Source organism: Sparassis crispa (assembly GCF_003851025.1).
Source record: "Sparassis crispa DNA, contig_000003F, whole genome shotgun sequence".
In the NCBI taxonomy this organism is placed as follows: domain Eukaryota; kingdom Fungi; phylum Basidiomycota; class Agaricomycetes; order Polyporales; family Sparassidaceae; genus Sparassis; species Sparassis crispa.
The window spans coordinates 1,587,447-1,603,698 of record NW_020939750.1 but is presented as its reverse complement, the minus strand read 5'-3'; the positions used below and the strand labels follow the sequence as shown (position 1 = coordinate 1,603,698).

The 16,252-nt window shown below is 50.6% G+C and overlaps 5 protein-coding genes and 1 non-coding gene across 6 annotated transcripts; 3 read left to right on the top strand and 3 right to left on the bottom strand.

Annotated features, from left to right (window-relative positions):
- Positions 1 to 332: 332 nt before the first annotated feature.
- On the top strand, positions 333 to 548 carry SCP_0406220 (hypothetical protein; the record flags this gene model as incomplete). The annotated part of the gene is made up of 1 exon (XM_027757350.1): positions 333 to 548. The coding sequence occupies one exon, from the start codon at positions 333 to 335 to the stop codon at positions 546 to 548; it is 216 nt and encodes a 71-aa protein (XP_027613151.1).
- A 2,113-nt stretch (positions 549 to 2,661) lies between these two features.
- SCP_r0406210 lies at positions 2,662 to 2,772 on the bottom strand (the record flags this gene model as incomplete). Its single annotated transcript, XR_003546569.1, has 1 exon — positions 2,662 to 2,772. It is a non-coding gene; the product is annotated as a 5S ribosomal RNA (ribosomal RNA).
- Positions 2,773 to 4,186: 1,414 nt separating this feature from the next.
- On the bottom strand, positions 4,187 to 5,841 carry SCP_0406200 (5-azacytidine resistance protein; the record flags this gene model as incomplete). Its single annotated transcript, XM_027757349.1, has 10 exons — positions 4,187 to 4,226; positions 4,285 to 4,295; positions 4,366 to 4,500; positions 4,554 to 4,676; positions 4,733 to 4,850; positions 4,899 to 4,985; positions 5,041 to 5,101; positions 5,166 to 5,415; positions 5,474 to 5,488; positions 5,569 to 5,841. The coding sequence occupies 10 exons, from the start codon at positions 5,839 to 5,841 to the stop codon at positions 4,187 to 4,189; spliced, it is 1,113 nt and encodes a 370-aa protein (XP_027613150.1).
- A 1,203-nt stretch (positions 5,842 to 7,044) lies between these two features.
- On the bottom strand, positions 7,045 to 9,331 carry SCP_0406190 (hypothetical protein; the record flags this gene model as incomplete). The annotated part of the gene is made up of 2 exons (XM_027757348.1): positions 7,045 to 8,519; positions 8,575 to 9,331. 2 exons carry the CDS (start codon positions 9,329 to 9,331, stop codon positions 7,045 to 7,047), a joined length of 2,232 nt encoding a protein of 743 aa, XP_027613149.1.
- A 266-nt stretch (positions 9,332 to 9,597) lies between these two features.
- Positions 9,598 to 12,918, top strand: SCP_0406180 (hypothetical protein; the record flags this gene model as incomplete). The annotated part of the gene is made up of 1 exon (XM_027757347.1): positions 9,598 to 12,918. One exon carries the CDS (start codon positions 9,598 to 9,600, stop codon positions 12,916 to 12,918), a length of 3,321 nt encoding a protein of 1,106 aa, XP_027613148.1.
- A 1,590-nt stretch (positions 12,919 to 14,508) lies between these two features.
- SCP_0406170 (hypothetical protein) lies at positions 14,509 to 15,642 on the top strand (the record flags this gene model as incomplete). Its single annotated transcript, XM_027757346.1, has 1 exon — positions 14,509 to 15,642. One exon carries the CDS (start codon positions 14,509 to 14,511, stop codon positions 15,640 to 15,642), a length of 1,134 nt encoding a protein of 377 aa, XP_027613147.1.
- Between the last annotated feature and the right edge of the window lie 610 nt (positions 15,643 to 16,252).

The following is a 16,252-nucleotide window of genomic DNA, read 5'->3' as shown; positions in this document are numbered from 1 at the left end:
ACATGTTCCGAGGGAATGCATACCCAGAGCTATGTACGCATTGCGACAAAGAATGTCTTGAAAATAACGTATGATAATGAGGGCCGTTGTATACGTAGGTGTATTAAATTGACCCCAAAGCTACTGTAGTCCCATGAAGAAAGCTCCTTCACCAGACCACCGCACCGCCCAAACATGAAGTAACGTAGGTACGACAGCGGGCACTACTACGGGCACTATTATAGGGCTTCGCCCTCGCGGACAATAATCATGAGACCAAAAAAAAGACAGCGGACTACATGGTGTCGAACACGGGCAGGTGCTCCCACGGGGCTGAAAGGTCTCAGACGAGAATGAGACCTGTGATGAGCAATATAGCGAACCCTTCCACGACGCTCCTCATGAACGGACACTTGAAGGAGTCTGGTGCCGAATTAGTGAGGGCAGCGGGGGATGGTGATGAAGGAGAGGGTGAAGATTGTGACTCGCCCGGCATACCGGTAGGTGCTACGCCCTGCGAGAAAGTCGACCCGGGGGCAGTGGTTGACGGCTGTCTCGGGGAAGGCTGAGTGAAGGTTAAAAGCTGGGTCGAGGATGAAGACGGAGACGACGATGAAACATCATTTCTGACAGGTAAAAAATCAGAGACCTACTTAATTTACAGACTACTGCGTGACTGAAGGACAGAAGGTGAGCGTCAGTCCTGCCTGTCTCAGACGGTCAATATTCACTGAAGAGTCAACTGGCAAGGCGGAACCCACCTCGCTACCGGAATTGCTCGACGTGGGGTAGATGACGAGTCCGCTATTCTGCTCTGGTGACCGTATGGCATTTTGACAGTCTACTATAAGACCTGGGCCAAACACATCAAACTTATGGTCCATCGAGAGGTTGGAATGCTTACAACTGACTCTAGCGCCGATACATGAATCGTAGTAACTGAGATACAGAAGAGTTGCAAGCCGTATTAGTCCTCCGATGCCATTTCGCGACGGTGATGCGAAATTCACCTGAATGGGAAAGGAACAGAGAACTCGTGTCTAGTGAATAACCGCATGAGACGGCAGTCTCCTTATAGTGGTAGGGTTGGCCGGAAATTAAATAAATTAAATGAAATTAATTCGAGCGAGTGAGAAGGTATTCACTCTGTATCTTTGTGTGATGCCCAGCATGTCCTCAACTCCTGCGCAAAGTGCCTTGGTGTATGAATATCGGGTTTCATGCCACTTACACATAATTTATGATGATTTTCCAGAGTTATATTCAAATCATGCAGTACAGTCAGACATAGGAACACAACTGCAGGGATGACTCTTCTTGTGAGGCAACTAATGAAGCTTAGGTCCTGTAAATTTTACACATTCACGGCATGCAGAAATCCTTTAAATTTTCTGCTCGCCCTTCGGGCGAGAGTGTATGTCCCTCCTGTAGCACAATAAAACTTTGGCCCAGTGCAGTTGCATTCACTGTAGCCATCTGAATGCACTGAGTTTCTCCTGCAACCTTAAAAAATTTCCATGATATCACAAGGACTGCCAGTTGTAATTTTTACTGGCAGGACATGCATTGAATATGAGAAAAGTCCCAGTGTGCAGGTTTGGCTGCACATAAGTGTTATCATGGTTGTGGTCCTCATCTGAAACTGTACATAGGCAGTATTTTTTTATGTTTAGAGAGCATATAGAGCACTCAGTTATGGACACTAATTTTTATTAAAACATGCCGCAGAGTGTGTAATTTGAATAGCTGTAGTGCAGTGCCCAACCTTAGGTATGTGCTTACATCAGAAATGCCATTTGGGGCAGGTTGCCTGCCGCATTGAGTGGGCACATGACGCGGGGCCGCCCGCGCCGGTAGGTTAGGTTTCAAACTCCGCTAGGACCTAACTCCCCTACCACTACTGTATAAGGAGACTCCCCATGAGACGTGCACGTGTCTGAGAGTTTGGCTTGCTTACGTTGGGATCAGATCAACAACGGCTTCAGAGCTCCCGTCTGCTTGGCCAAGGTTTTTTTACGACGTTCGTACAATTGCCACCACCGCACTAACCTTGATGAGCGTAAGACATGCAAAGACCTCAACTCGAGCAATAAAGAAGAACTCACGAGTATAGGAAGCTGCATGTGGCGCATGCTTTAGTCAGTCGATTCATAGATTCACGAGGCGTTAAATGTTGGACTGATCACACACACATTAGCGTTCAACGTTCAAGCCTCAGGATCATAGCATTCTAGAAGACATTTCCTTTGCCAGTGCCCAGAACGATACTAGGCGAGACGTCGAGTATAGGCTAGAGGGACAGTGAGATTATTAAATGATGCGGCTAGAAACCTCACGTATCACACCATACCCACAACTGCAGCACAAGTATACACGAAGTCAGCTTGACCATCGTAGTTTAACAAACGACACTCACGCACTTATCAACAAAACTGACGGAATGCATGGTCTGAAACTAAGTTGAAGGAGCGCCGAAAGCATGCCTCCAGTAGCTGGGGAGAAATCTTCCATGGTAGAACGAAGTTCGACGAATCAAACAGCTCGCAGGCGAGTGTTACTCTACCTTGGCATGCTTCAAGTTATCCACACGACCGCAGGAAGAAACTTGTCACAACTAGCTATAGTGCATACGTGATGTCAAACAAAAAGCTAGAAGCTGGTCAGAGGAAAAACTGACAAAACCACAGCACCCAGGATTCCCGCGTGGTCCCCCACCGTGGTACTGACTGGGCGGCACTTCGGTTAACTGCGCAGATCGGACGGGATGCAGTGCTTTCGAAGTCCTATGGCCGTGGATAAGTATCCAGCAGATAATAAGAGCTATAAATGGAAGGAGAACTGAACGTTTGAACCCAGACACAGTAGATATTTGGTAGATACTGTCTGTATGTATCTTCTTCGTGTTCTTGTTTATGTTATGTTTATTGAGATGGGTTTTTTGAGAAGTAGGCATATCATGGACACACCAATATTATGTCGATGCGGATAGCACTTAGTTGTTTAGTTGCAGACCTACAGTTGCGGACAATCAAACACGGTAAATTTGATAGCGCCTGAACCAGATTTTTCTGAGACAAATGGACTTTAGATTCAGACTCAGGGAGGTCTAAAACCCCCAAAAATGCACTCAGATGATTTTTCCCACGAGGTTTTTGGATGGTCAAATTTTTGGGCGATTTTTTCGACACTTATAGGCCACTTTGTGGTCGTAGTGAGCACTATTGGCCACCTGCTAGTCACCCGCAACCTCTGATTCATTCAAACATTGCGAATCCACCCAAAATTCACCCAACCAGCTTCCGTAAGGGATCCTACCACTACTTACGCATTTGTTCCCATGCCACACATTTGAGGTGTTCTCACATGTTCGCGCAGATTTCAGCTGAAACTGCCTCCAGTACGAAGCCACTCATCATAGCTAAATTGGCAATGGTCAGAATGCTATCTAAGAGTGTTTGAGAGTAACTTTAAATGACAAATTCCATATTCTAGGTACACTTTGTGCATTTTCTATAGCCATATTTTTGCATGTATATTTCTCATCTGTTTGTGGCATCATCCCCTACTCATTGAAAGGAGTTGATTGCATATTTTTTCGTATTTTTATCTAATTAATTATGGGGTTGGCCAAAATTTTGGGTCCAAAACAGGAAATAATAAGAATTAGTGAAATCGGCTCGTGCAAATCGAGTCTCTGAGTCATAAGCATCACATTTGTGCAGTTTCCGAAAGTTTCCGGCACTCTCCGGACTCTACATAATTGGACTAAAATAGTTACCGTGTTTGATTGTCCGCAACTGTAGAATTTCTACAGCCCACACAGAGTATACAGTGCGCAACGACCTCCCTCTCTCCCTCAATATGCATATGGAGGATCGTTAAGGATCACTGCTGTCAAAGCAAGATTCAGACGTTACGCGCGCAGTCCGCGCTGCAAAAACGATGGTCTATCTCGTATGCATTATCAACGCAGTGCTCTATCTAGATGGCAGTATAATGAGGATACAGTGTGGTGCGTGAATTAGTACGGATGTCCCAGTACTTGATAAGTTAGGATATGCGCGAAACATGTGGTATGATTCTATGTCTATGGTCTCTGCAGCAGACGTCAACATGCGAAGCAGCTGGGAACGACGGGCGTACCGTGAATATGGCGTGCGTACAGAACAGGAAACACAGGATCGAAGGGACCGGAAGTGGTCAGAGGTCACAGTGTCTCCTTAACGAGGGCGACGATCACGGTGACGCTGGTAATACCATGGCACCTCAGTAGGATCAACTTGTTGCCCAGTCAAATACACTCACTCGTCTAGTTTCTGTAGAAGATGGACAAGACATTCATCAGTAAACGCCTCCGCCACGACGTAGGAGAGGAATTTCACTCACTCCTCCGCGAAAATACATGCCTTCTCGGGCAGCCGCCCTTTCGAAGGGGCTCTGACGCAATTTGTGTGACATGCATAACCGCGCGTAGTCGACAATGCGTTCGGCCATCGTCTGCACCAGGAGATCTTCCGAGTCCTGAACGCATTATTAGTGGGCAATACTCTGGTCCCCTACTACCGGACACTGACTTGCTGCTCGTCACTACCTGAAGATCGGGTTTTGAGGGATTCGGATACGGCATGTTGATGGGCAATGCGGGAGCAAATACTTATCAGTTCCTCGGGCCATACATTGTCTGACAACCCATCCGTCTACACGGAGTAGGACTTGAGTTCTCTTCTAATATGGAACGCAAGCAAGGACGTACGTAGGCGATGACTATGTCGCCATCCCGCAGCCGTGTCTCAAAGAGGTCTGCACTCTTTGGTGAGTCTACGCAAGCACGGGAGAATCTAGGCCGGGAGATTGGCATCTTGGTAAGCTGTCTGCCAGAAAATCAGTATCATTGAAAGTGAACTGTCGTAAGTGCACACTTTGGGCAGTTGAAGAAATGTGTTTGAATAGGTTGCTGGTATATTACGTTGGAGGATCGTATAATCAAGAAGCCGCTATCCCCTATGCTGTGTTGGTATGGTATCAGTGAAGAAGGTAAACGCGACGACGGAAACGGAGTACTTCGCTGCGCGCAGGAGTCCTGAAGATGCGTTAAGCGTCATTATACATGCTGTGCTTGAGCCTGGGTATCACCACGCAGCACATAAGAGACAATTACAGACTGATGCACACAACAATTCACTTACCAGCGATTACGGCTCTTTCCCGAAGCACGCCATGAAAGGAGTTTTCGAGACACTCGCTCGGTGTGAGTTCCCATCCTTCAACTTCCTCCCGCTCCTCATAATCTTGTGTGGGGTCAATCTCAGGCTCTCCAGCCCACGCAAACTTGGAGTAGCGATGGGCGTGAAACATAAGCGCCTGAGAGAAGAGTGAAGGGTCTACTCCGGCATCGACCCAGCCACCGACCCCGTCAGCAATTCCAAGAGATACGCCCTGAGATGACCAGAAGATCATCAATGTGCTTCATGGAAGACGCGAGAAGCTCACCTACCGATTGATTGCGCATCTACACGGCATATGCAGCACGCCGAGAGCGGAGGTCTTCAGATGTGGAAGACGCTCTGATAACGCAGATCGGAGACTTACATCTTGGACATAGAAAAAATCCTCGCCAACATGATTTCCGACCGGTGATATGTGCTTGGACAATGTGTGGTCCCGCCACTTGCCAATCTCGCTATCAGGAGGAAACGGAGTTGTTCTGAGACGAGGAATATGTGGATCTGATGGCTTGCCCGCCCAGCACGCTCCGACGTGAAAATGATACGGCCTAGGTAGAGAGGAGAAGGAACGAGACTGGGAAGCTGCCGAATAGCCAGGGCTCCTGAGGTGAGAAAGGATGTTGCGGGAGACGTTCATGGGAAGCGAAGGATGTGCGCAAGACGAGTTTGGGAGATCCATAACATAGCCATGAAGATCAGTCACGTGCCGATCGCCCGGCTCCGAGAACTCGGACTAGCGGAGATATCTTGCCGGAGTCTTCAGCTCCAGAGGCACGACATTAAATATTAATTGCGCATGTCTACGGCACCCCCGTGTACTTACGACACCGGAAAAAATAAGAATAGGGTATTTCAGAGTAGGGTTTTCGACCGGGTTTCGAGCTGGTTTTCGATGCGGTTTTCGAGGCCGGAGAAATCCGAAAACGACTTTGGTTTTGAGACGACGGCCCAAAGCCGGTTTTCGGCTTCTTCGGCATCAACTTCGGACTCTGAAAGTGTGCTATGCAAGATGCCGATCATCGACGACGGGCACGTCGTCGCTGTCGTCGACGACAGTGACGAGGTCTTCCGGTGGAGAAATTAATTTTTCTGCTCACTTATTCTGGAAGGGTGATACTCATGGAAATTATGAAAGACCTCTTAAACATGGCAGACAATAAGTGCTTAGGTCGGGGGATGCATTTCGAGACAGCGGCGCTGTCGCGCACGATGAGCACAGCTACTTTGGCGTTGCCGACAGCTCGGTAGGCATGCCCGAGGTTCTCCCGTAGAGCGGCTTATTTGAAGTCCGCCTCCCAACAGTGTCTCCTGCGCCTAGCCGAAAACCGTTTTCGGCGGGTTGTTCAAGGTTGAAAACAGTTTTCGGGCTTCTCGGGGAGTCGAAAGCCAGATCGAAAACTGCTCGAAAACCAGCTCGAAAACCGCTCGAAACCTCTACTCTGAACTACCCTAATGTCTTCCAAGGACAACCACTGGAAGTCGAGCATATGGCGATATTGAATTTTTTTTACATCGACATCGATTCGGAGGATCCATTATCAGCTCTGTGCATATGGTCGTGCGTTTTTCGATACCTTATGGTGTCGGAAGGAGGATTGTGGGATGGATGGTGTGATTCCTTCGCTCATTCGTTATAGGTGCGGCGATAGTATTCGATGGGACTGCCTTTGTGCAATATCGTTGAACGAATTCATACCTTTCCAGACCGTTGCTGGAAGTATTGGGACAGATTCCTTTTTTCAGATCGAGTAGACCTCCCACCAGAGATTTGCATTGATGCGCACAAGCAAGTATGCACATGCAAGAGACGCGAGCGAGATGCATATCCGCACCTTTTCCACTAGTTCTGGCTCCAGCTTTTCCAGTCAAAATCCCTTACGTTCGTCTCTCTGCCCTTCTTCATATTCACCTTCTTGATACTGCTCTCCGTTGGCCGCGAGCTCGTCTGCCCTGCTTGGCTCCCCTTCTCGGACTTGGTGGACTGCGTCTTCAGACTCCCACTGCGCACGAGGCCTGGCAGCGTTGCTTGTTTCCCCGCGACGACTGGTTTCTTGTCTTTCAGTTGTGGTTTCGCCTTTGCAGCTAACCAGGGCTTCGCGCTGTCCGGCAAAATCGGTATCTTGAGTGAAGATATCGGTTTCAAAGGACGGCTGGATGCTGGTCGCGATACTTCAGGCATTTCTGTACCCTCATCCCTTTGTTTATAATGTCTCGACGATGACGAAGGCGTTGGCACGGACATTCTGCTCGCTGACAGGCGACTGTTGCTGATGTTACTGGTGTTCTCTGACGATCCCTTTGACGGTTGGCCGCTTTCTTTAGTACTCCTCGCAAACGGGTTCTTGGAAATCGGTCTGCGTCCCTGCTGCCAATCCGCGTGCGGTTGCGCTACGTTGGAAGACTGCTGGGCTTGTACCCGCTGCTGCACGAGCCCGAACACGCTGCTAACGCCTGCACGCGCCTGTGCGTTCTTGCGCGCCGCGTCCGCGCTCGTCCATTCGTTATCAAGCCACTTTTTCGACCGCTTGCGAGCTCTGTCGCCTTCAGAGTCCGGTGGGGCTGGGGGTGGCAAAGAGAGTGTGCTCCACGCAGGTGGCTCCCGGAAGAGCATGAGTGGAATGGGGGGAAGAGGTGGAGGCTGTCGAGGAAAGTCCTTGTGGAGACGATGCACGCCCTCCGGTCTTGGCGGAAGGCGATGTGCAGTAGAGGTGAGAGCGCCATGGTAGAAGTTGTGTACGGTGCGGCGCTCGCCTTCGCGAAGTGCTTCACGGACTGCAGCATCAATTTGTACTTTCGCCAAGTACGAATACCATTCATTTTCGTCGAAGCTCGAGTTGTTATCCTCACTGCCTTCGTAATATCCCTCTTCTTCATCCTCTTCATCGATACTCAAGTCAGTCTCTTCGTTGCCATCCCTATATCCCTCCTCTTCTGATTCTTCTTCGTCCTCGTTCTCTGTGTATTGTTCGGATTGGCTCCGTCTATCTTCCTCGCGGTAATCTTCTGAAAGGTTTTCGAGCTTATTATGTGACATCGCCGGTGCGGAATATACCGGGACATGCTGGAAAATGTTCGTGGCACATTTGGGAGTGAGTTTGAGCGATATTTTGGGCGACGCTCGTCGCGCACGAGAAGGTTGATAGTGGAGGGCATTAACGTGGAGGAAGAATGGCTCGGCATGGGAGAATAGCTTGGACGATAAGGTGGAAAGATGGGCGAGGGCGGAGGTCATCGTAGACGGGTAAAACAGCTCCATTCTGCCACTGGGCTGGAAGGGCCCTCCAATGCCGTCGTTGCACGGCGTGCCTCTAAGATCTGCAGGACAGATGAGGGATTAACGAAAAAGGGGAGATTCGTTGTTTGTCCATACCGACAACGCTGAGCAAGGGGAAGCTCTCCAGACACTCAAATATTGTGTTATTCACATTGATACAGTTTCGTAGACTGAGGATGCGCAGTCCCCAGGGACCCCTCCGTGGCCGCATCAGTGAATTGCCTACGTGTTCTTCGTCTTCGCCGTAGGTGAGTGTCTTGGCCAGTGTCTTCAGACCAAACACGCTGAGTGCAGTTCCACTTGCGTCAAGGGCACACAGGTTGTATAGCGCTCTTAGCTCTACAACGGTGTCATCCGTGAGCTCCAGACAGTAAGGAAGCTCTAGCACAGTGAGAACGGAGAAGTCGACCGTTGATGGAATACGCTGCAGCAGCTGGAGATGGGGGTCGGAGAGGGCCAATTTATAAGTGCGGAATATTTCTGGGAGGTCAGAATAGAGCTGTATGAGGACGGCCCAGAGGCGGGGATCAACTTGCGAGAGGTCCAGCTGCTCGTCAGGACGGTAGAAGGGAATAAGTGCACGGAGGATATCGTATGACTCCGGGGTATCTGGTGGCTGGTATGCTATTCTGGCGGGACCAATAGAATGTACTTGATCTGGATATTCATGTAGCTTCTGGATGCAAAAGTATGCAAGGGAGGGGATGTATGACAGATTGCTGGTATCATCGGCGGTCGAGGCGTACGGAGGGGGATTGGGCGGTGGGGGAAGAGAGTACTTGAGAATGGTGGTACACGCATCATCCGAGGTGAGTTTCGGTCTGGGCTTCCAGAGGATGATGGGCTTGCTCATTGTGGACAGTGACAGTACTAGTACCAGACGCGACATGTAGTACGCGACGCGCCTCGCAACATCGAGATCACATGACCGCGTCATTCGATTGATCAACCGCCACCACCACCACCACCACCACCACCACCACCATAGCTGTTGCACTTTGCTCTCTCCTGTCTGTTATACTTCTCGTTCTGTTTCGTAAAACTCTCAATAGCCCCTCCGTGAAATCCTTACGTGCTTTACACATCCACAGCCCCGTAGTCTGCTAGCCCCTATCTGTGATGCCTGCCTATTCACTTCCTCCTCTGTCTCCGCCTTCTATCCCCTACTCTCGGGCTGGGTCTCCCTCCCTACAACAGGATTCGAGCGACGCTGTTGTCACCGGAGTTGAGTTAATGATCTCCGGACTCAATCGGCTTTCTATTCAGTCGGCGCACTCCCACTTTGGCGCTTTTGTATCGCAATACAATAACGCCAACCCCAATCATCCCTTACCTCCTCTTCAGGTACATGTAGGAGATCTCCGTAACCCTGTTGACTACGTCTTTGTGGCCCTTCGTCCTGATGTCAGTTCCGAGCCGCGTCCAGACGTTCTCGAACAGGTTCGCCGCATTATAGATGGTCAGAACGGAATTCGCGCATGCTGGAGGACAGGGAGTGGCGCAGATCGGACACGTCGGGTAATGTTCGCTATGGATAGCGAGCAGCATGCTCGCGCGCTCCAACCTCGCCTCGAGAAGTGGTTGAAAGATCAAGATATAATCTCCCAGCTCACTTTCATCAGTAAGCCTGCAGGTGGAGCTCCCCGAGTCACCTTCGACATTCTCGATCCTCACCATGTCACTCGCATACTCGAAAAGCCCCCCGTCTTTGACAGGCGCACCTATTATGCGACTCAATCCCGCTTTGTGCCCCCTGTATATGGACTGGAAGTGGCGGTTGCGGGCTGCAGCGAATTCCAAGGTATCGAAGGCCGTATCAATGCTTACATCCGTCGCCGTTACGGTCTCGACGCCATCGCCTTCAGCCGTATGGTCCTTGACGGTGAAGTTTACACCGTCCTATTCAAGGATTGGCCCACTACATCGCGTTTCCTCTCTGATCCCTTCGAGTTCATGTCTGACTCCTCCATTCCGCGATTCATCATGATTTCTCAGCCGATTCTGCTTTACCTTCTCAACAGCGCTGGAGTTCCTGCTAATCCTGCTTTCCTACAATGCTCCGTGCCCACTGCTACAGCCGACTCCCGCAATCTGCAAGCACAGATTGACATCCTTCGCCAACAAGGGGTTGAGACCGTCCACACTTTCTCCGAAGTGCTAACTCAACAGCGCAGTGCGATCGAACAGATGCGTTCTAACAACATGCACGTAATGTCCTCTGTTTCGTCACTCGCGAATTCGGTATCCCTCTCCTCGCAACTCACCTCCTCCGAAATCACCCTTGGCCAACTGCAAGACCGCCGCGAGCGACTGGAAGACAGTCTCCTGTTAGCACCTAACCCCGAACTGCGACACAAGATTGAAACACGTCTCACCGATCTTCACGACGAGATTCATGATCAGCGACATCGCGTGGATGACGTGCGGCAATCCCTCCAGGCACTGACGATGAATGCCCATTCAAGCCTCCAACTCCCTGCTCCCCCCACTGACGCCCCTCCTCATCCTTCGGCCTCGACCATCACTCACCCCCGTCCAGAACCCGACCCTGACGACGAAGCTCGGTATCATGCTCGGCAGCGGACTGCTGATCACACTCCCGAACAGGTGGATATGGAAACTGAACTTATAAGCCTCGCCTGTCTCTCTCCTCCGTCTGCGGAGCCCCTAAATAAGCCCTTGCCGTTCTGCCCTAGTGAACGACTTATGCAGGTTTCTGGGGGTTCATGCATGCGGGAATCGAGAGAGCGGAGGGGATTTCTACTACTTCTTTGCATACATCCTGCTTCTCGACCTTTGTCATCGTCGTCCCCTCATCCTTCACCGCGGTCGCCATTTTCATTCTTCGCGCCTTCTTCCTTTTTACTTCTTCTCTTTCTACTTTCCCTATTCCTCCCTACTGTGCACGCTACTCACACCTTTACTACCTATGCCATCAATGCCAATGGCCTAGCAAACGTCTCTAAGATGGCTGCCATTACTAATGCGATCTCTGTTCGACAGCCTCATGCCTGGGTGATCAATGAGACCAAATCTTCACAACCTCAAGCATCTCGACTTCACACTCCCAGCTATCGTACATTCGAAGAACCCGGCATCCCTGCAAAAGATCAACGCCACGGCAAGTGGGGAGTCATCGTCGGTGTCAAACGCTCTATTCATGTACAGCGAGTACCGACACCCAATGAACTTCGCGGTCGTGCTGTAATCCTTGATATCGTCATTCCCACTTCCACCGGCTGTGGTTTCCCTTATCGTCTTATCGGTTTATATGCGCCTTGGGATCCAGGAGAGGATGAACAGCAACTAACTTTATTCTGGTCCACTATTACTAACGTGTGCCGTGAGGCCCGATTCTCTTGGTGCATTCTAGGAGATTGTAATGCATCTCTGTCGGTCACAGAGACCTCATCCGCCACTCCATCTCTTTCCCCTTCCAGATTACACTATACTGCCTTCCTCCACAACACCCATGCCCTTGACTTCTGGCTGCTCCGTGGTGACGCTGATGTCCGCTCCATGTACACTTTTAGGAACCACTTCGGACAGTCTATTATTGACCGTGTTGCTCACTCTCAGCAGGGCCTTCTTGCCGGTACTATTGCCATTGACGACATCTTCATCCCAGCCACGGATCACCGTGCAATCTTCGCTGACATCACCCTTGCTCCTCCCGTCACCCTGCCTGCCTCCGTGGTGTTCCCTGAGTTATCGACCTCACACTCCTATCCTCCACGGTTCTATTATCCGCGCCGACATGAGAAGCATCGCTTTGAATCATTTGCAGCTTCCGTCGATGCACTCACTGAAGCTGAACATCTGGCTCAATTCCCCGTCTCTGACGATGTCTCATTTCAGTTTCGTTATGATGCTCTCACACGCATTTTACATGCTGCCGCCACAGACTCATTTGAACTACCTCACATCTCTCCTCCTCCACACCCACTCCGTACCCCTTCCATCGGCTTGATTGTCACTGAGTTACGTCGAATTAACCGTCTCATCTTCGCAGAACGTCATCAGACCGTCCCCTTGCTTTCCCTCCGTGCACCTTGGGTCAATTCCTACATCCAAGCCTTTCTCGACTCCCGCTCTCCACACTCTTTTCTCACCTTTCTTATTCACACTCGGCGAGCCCTGAACAAGCTTCGCTATCGGGAGGAACATACTGAACGACAGCGACGTGCAACACGGACAGCGACTACCCAAATGAACAGCGTCCTCCTTGGTGGATCCTGCAAGCGCCTCTACCGATCATCACACGATTTCACAGACCCCCCACTTGCAATTGCCTCGGACGATCTCCCGGACGCCTACATTACTGCACCCGAGGACATTAAGGCTCACACATGTGCCTACTTTTCCTCTTTATTCTCACGGCAGCAACGGCCACCAATGGACAAGCCTTGGCTCAACACTCCATCTGTGTTAGAGATCTGACAACATACTCAACACGACCCTTTTTGCTGGCCACAGCTTATGTCTCTCTCCGAATTTCGCATACTTTTACGTCGGGGCAAACCTCGTCCTTCCCCTGGTCTGGACGGTTGGGAAAAGTGGTGCATCAAAGCACTTCATGACCGCTCTCTTTCCCTTGTCCTTGACTTACTTAACTATGAGATTGCTCACTCTCATTTTCCCTCTGTAGTAAAGCCGTGTACATTGTCTACATTATATAAGCGTGGGCCTACGACCCTCCTCTCCAATTACCGTGGCGTTTGCTGCAACAATTTTCTTCTCAACATTCCATTCGCCTGGCTGAACTATCTTCTTACTCCTTATTTGGCAGCGCATCATATTCTTCCCGAAGGCCAAGTGGCGACTCAACCAGGCATCCAAGGTCGCGACCTCACCTCCTTCCTTGCTCAACTGGAATGCTGGTCAAATCGTACACACACGCCGCTTTACATCCTTCACCGCGACCAACAGAAGGGATTCGATCATCTTGAACCACAAGGATTCTATGATGCAGTCCAAGCCTATGGCCTTCCGCAATCCCTCATTCAACTTGACTGCTCTGCACAATCGGACGTGCCTTATCGCATTAAAACTGCCTTTGGCTTCACCGACACCATCATTATATCTGGGGTTACAAAGCAAGGTGGCTCCATGTCTCCAATGAAGTCCACCCTTACTACCAGTCTCGGCAACCACTGGCTGCAGGACTCCTTTCGGCAGCATGGTGATGGTCTGCTTATCTCCTCTTTACAACACCGTGCTGGGAAGCCTCACCGCCCGGATGATCACCTTACTCTCCGCGTTTCCATGGTAGAAGTGATGGATGACTCTGCAATTATCGCCACCACTCAACCTTCGCTCGAGCGATCATGCCTTATGATGGAACGTTTTCAGGCAGTATATGGCTGGTTTACTAATTGGCTCAAATCTTTAGTCTTTCTCTTGAATGTCCTCTTCGCCCTCACCCTTCTCAAAATGCCATCCATTTCTCCTACTAACCCTGCCTCGGGGCAGGTCCTTTGGCATGATGTCCCAGTGGTGACCTCACACATTGAACTAATGCGAGTCTCTGTCAATGACCCACAGCGTCAATTCCAGAAACTACGAGACATCATACTATCCTTCGATTTTCCTAATCTCTCCCTGCACTTGCCACTAACCATTCTTCGGCGACTTTTTGCTCAGTGTCTTGTCTCCCGTTTACGCCCCCTTCTTGCTTTTCAACCCATTTCACGCAAATATGCCGCCGAACTGGATCGCCTCCTCGTGTTGCGAGTCCACCAATATTTTTCTTTCCCCTTCCGATTCAATTCTCTCCTGTTGTCCCTCCCTATATAACACTACAGTTTTGACTTTCCTTCCATTGCACGCCTTAATGATAGCGCTGCCATCGCAGGCTTCGTACGCGACCTTAACCATCACAACTCGGTTTTCCGTACGATGGCATGCATCACGCTGTCGGATTGGCAATGCGCCCTTAATCACTGTATTTTCCCGCTTGACCCCTCCCTTTCACACTCTTCCTTTTCCCGACAGACCCGTCACCTCCCATTCTCTTGGATTGTTGCACATATGGTACTCGCAGAACTGCATTTGGTTATTGTCCACACTGATCAATCCTTTATTTTCTCGGGTAACATCTCCCTCCGTCACCTAATCCGCTCTACTCCTTCTTCACTTTCCTCCAATGCTGTTTCTCATCTCGAACACGCAGGTATCACCCAGCTCCATCATCTCGCATCGTGGACTCTCAACTCTGACTACCCTACCCTACCTCCCTCTTGGTCCCTTACTATACATCCCAATCTCTTTCCCCTCCTCCGTTTCACCCCGGCTGCCTCCGACTGGCCGGATATTCAACACTGGATTGCCTCGCTCACGCTCCACGATCTCACCACTGCACCACTTACTTCGGCTGCAACACCGCTTCCGACTTTAGTAGGTACGGGAAGTTCTGGCATTGTATTGTACAATGCCCGCGACACAAGAATTGGAAGTTCTGGCATTCGTCCCCACAACGCTCGTGTTCCTGGGAGCTCTGGTGACACTTGTGTCGCCCGTGATTGGATGCTTACCCTACCCCGTGATTTTCGACGCGCTCTCGCTGAGCACGTCCTCCACACTCTCACACTTGTTTCCTCCCAACCCCCTTCACATTTTGCACTTCCTATGTTCGCTTCTGATGGTTCCCTCATCCTCGCCGCACCCTCATTCCGTCAATTTCGTTCTGCCGTCTTTGCCGCAGCTCGTCCCACCTCCACTACCGTCTGCTCCCTCGCCTCCTTCCACAATGGCGCTTCTATCCTTCATGCCGAAGTCTACGGTCTCGTCGCGGCGTCCTTGCAGGCATCCACACCATCCTCACTTCCTCCTTCACCTTCCGCTCCGCTTTACACCGATCACCTCAACTCCACCCGTATAATTAATGACTCCCTTTCCACATCTTTTCAATCCCTTCCCAATCGTTGGTCCTCCCTCCCCGCGCGCTCATTGTACCAATGGCTCCGTCAGATCCTCACATCCTCATCCTCTTCCCCCCTTCCTGTGCAAATGCGTTCGTCGACCAGCTTGCAAGTCACTCTCACTTTCAGCCACTTCCATCTACTCCAATCCCTACCTTTACTATGGATGACTATACACTATTCTCGCACACCGATGGCTACATTGAATCCGATCTTTCTACCTACATCTCCTGCACCCTTATAGCAGCCGTTGTCGATGACAGTATGTTTTTACCTCTCTGAACTCTCGCCCTGCCCATATACAACCCCGCCGCGCCACCCGAGCATCCCTACACCCGGGCATCATCCGCATATTCCGCCCTCGTGCAGCTGTATGCCCGTTGCAGCCAACTCGACACTGCGTACTTACACTTTGCACGCTTTGGCGATACCGCCCCGTGGTGTCGCTTCGGATGTGCCTTACTCGAGACACCACACCACATCTTCGTACAATGCCCTGTTTTCGAAACCCTTTGTCTCACCGGTCAACGCGATGTCCTCACGGATATGTCCAAGCTTCTACACGGAGCTGAAACCACATCCCTTTCTGTGGACGCCATCCTCGATGTCGCTGATATGCTGTTCTGCGACAGCGATCACTGGCCACAATACACATCTCGATATTTCCTTGGCATTGTACCTCATGTCCCGATCTCCTCAGCAGCTCCGTCGCATACACGCCTCTCTGCACGTCTTTCACAGAGCTGGCATACAGCTGCTATTCATCTCACGGGCAGAATTTGGGGAGAATATAAAAGGCGTACTAATCCGACACGACGTGCTCTACCCCCTCCTCTCCCATCTCTTCTGACCCA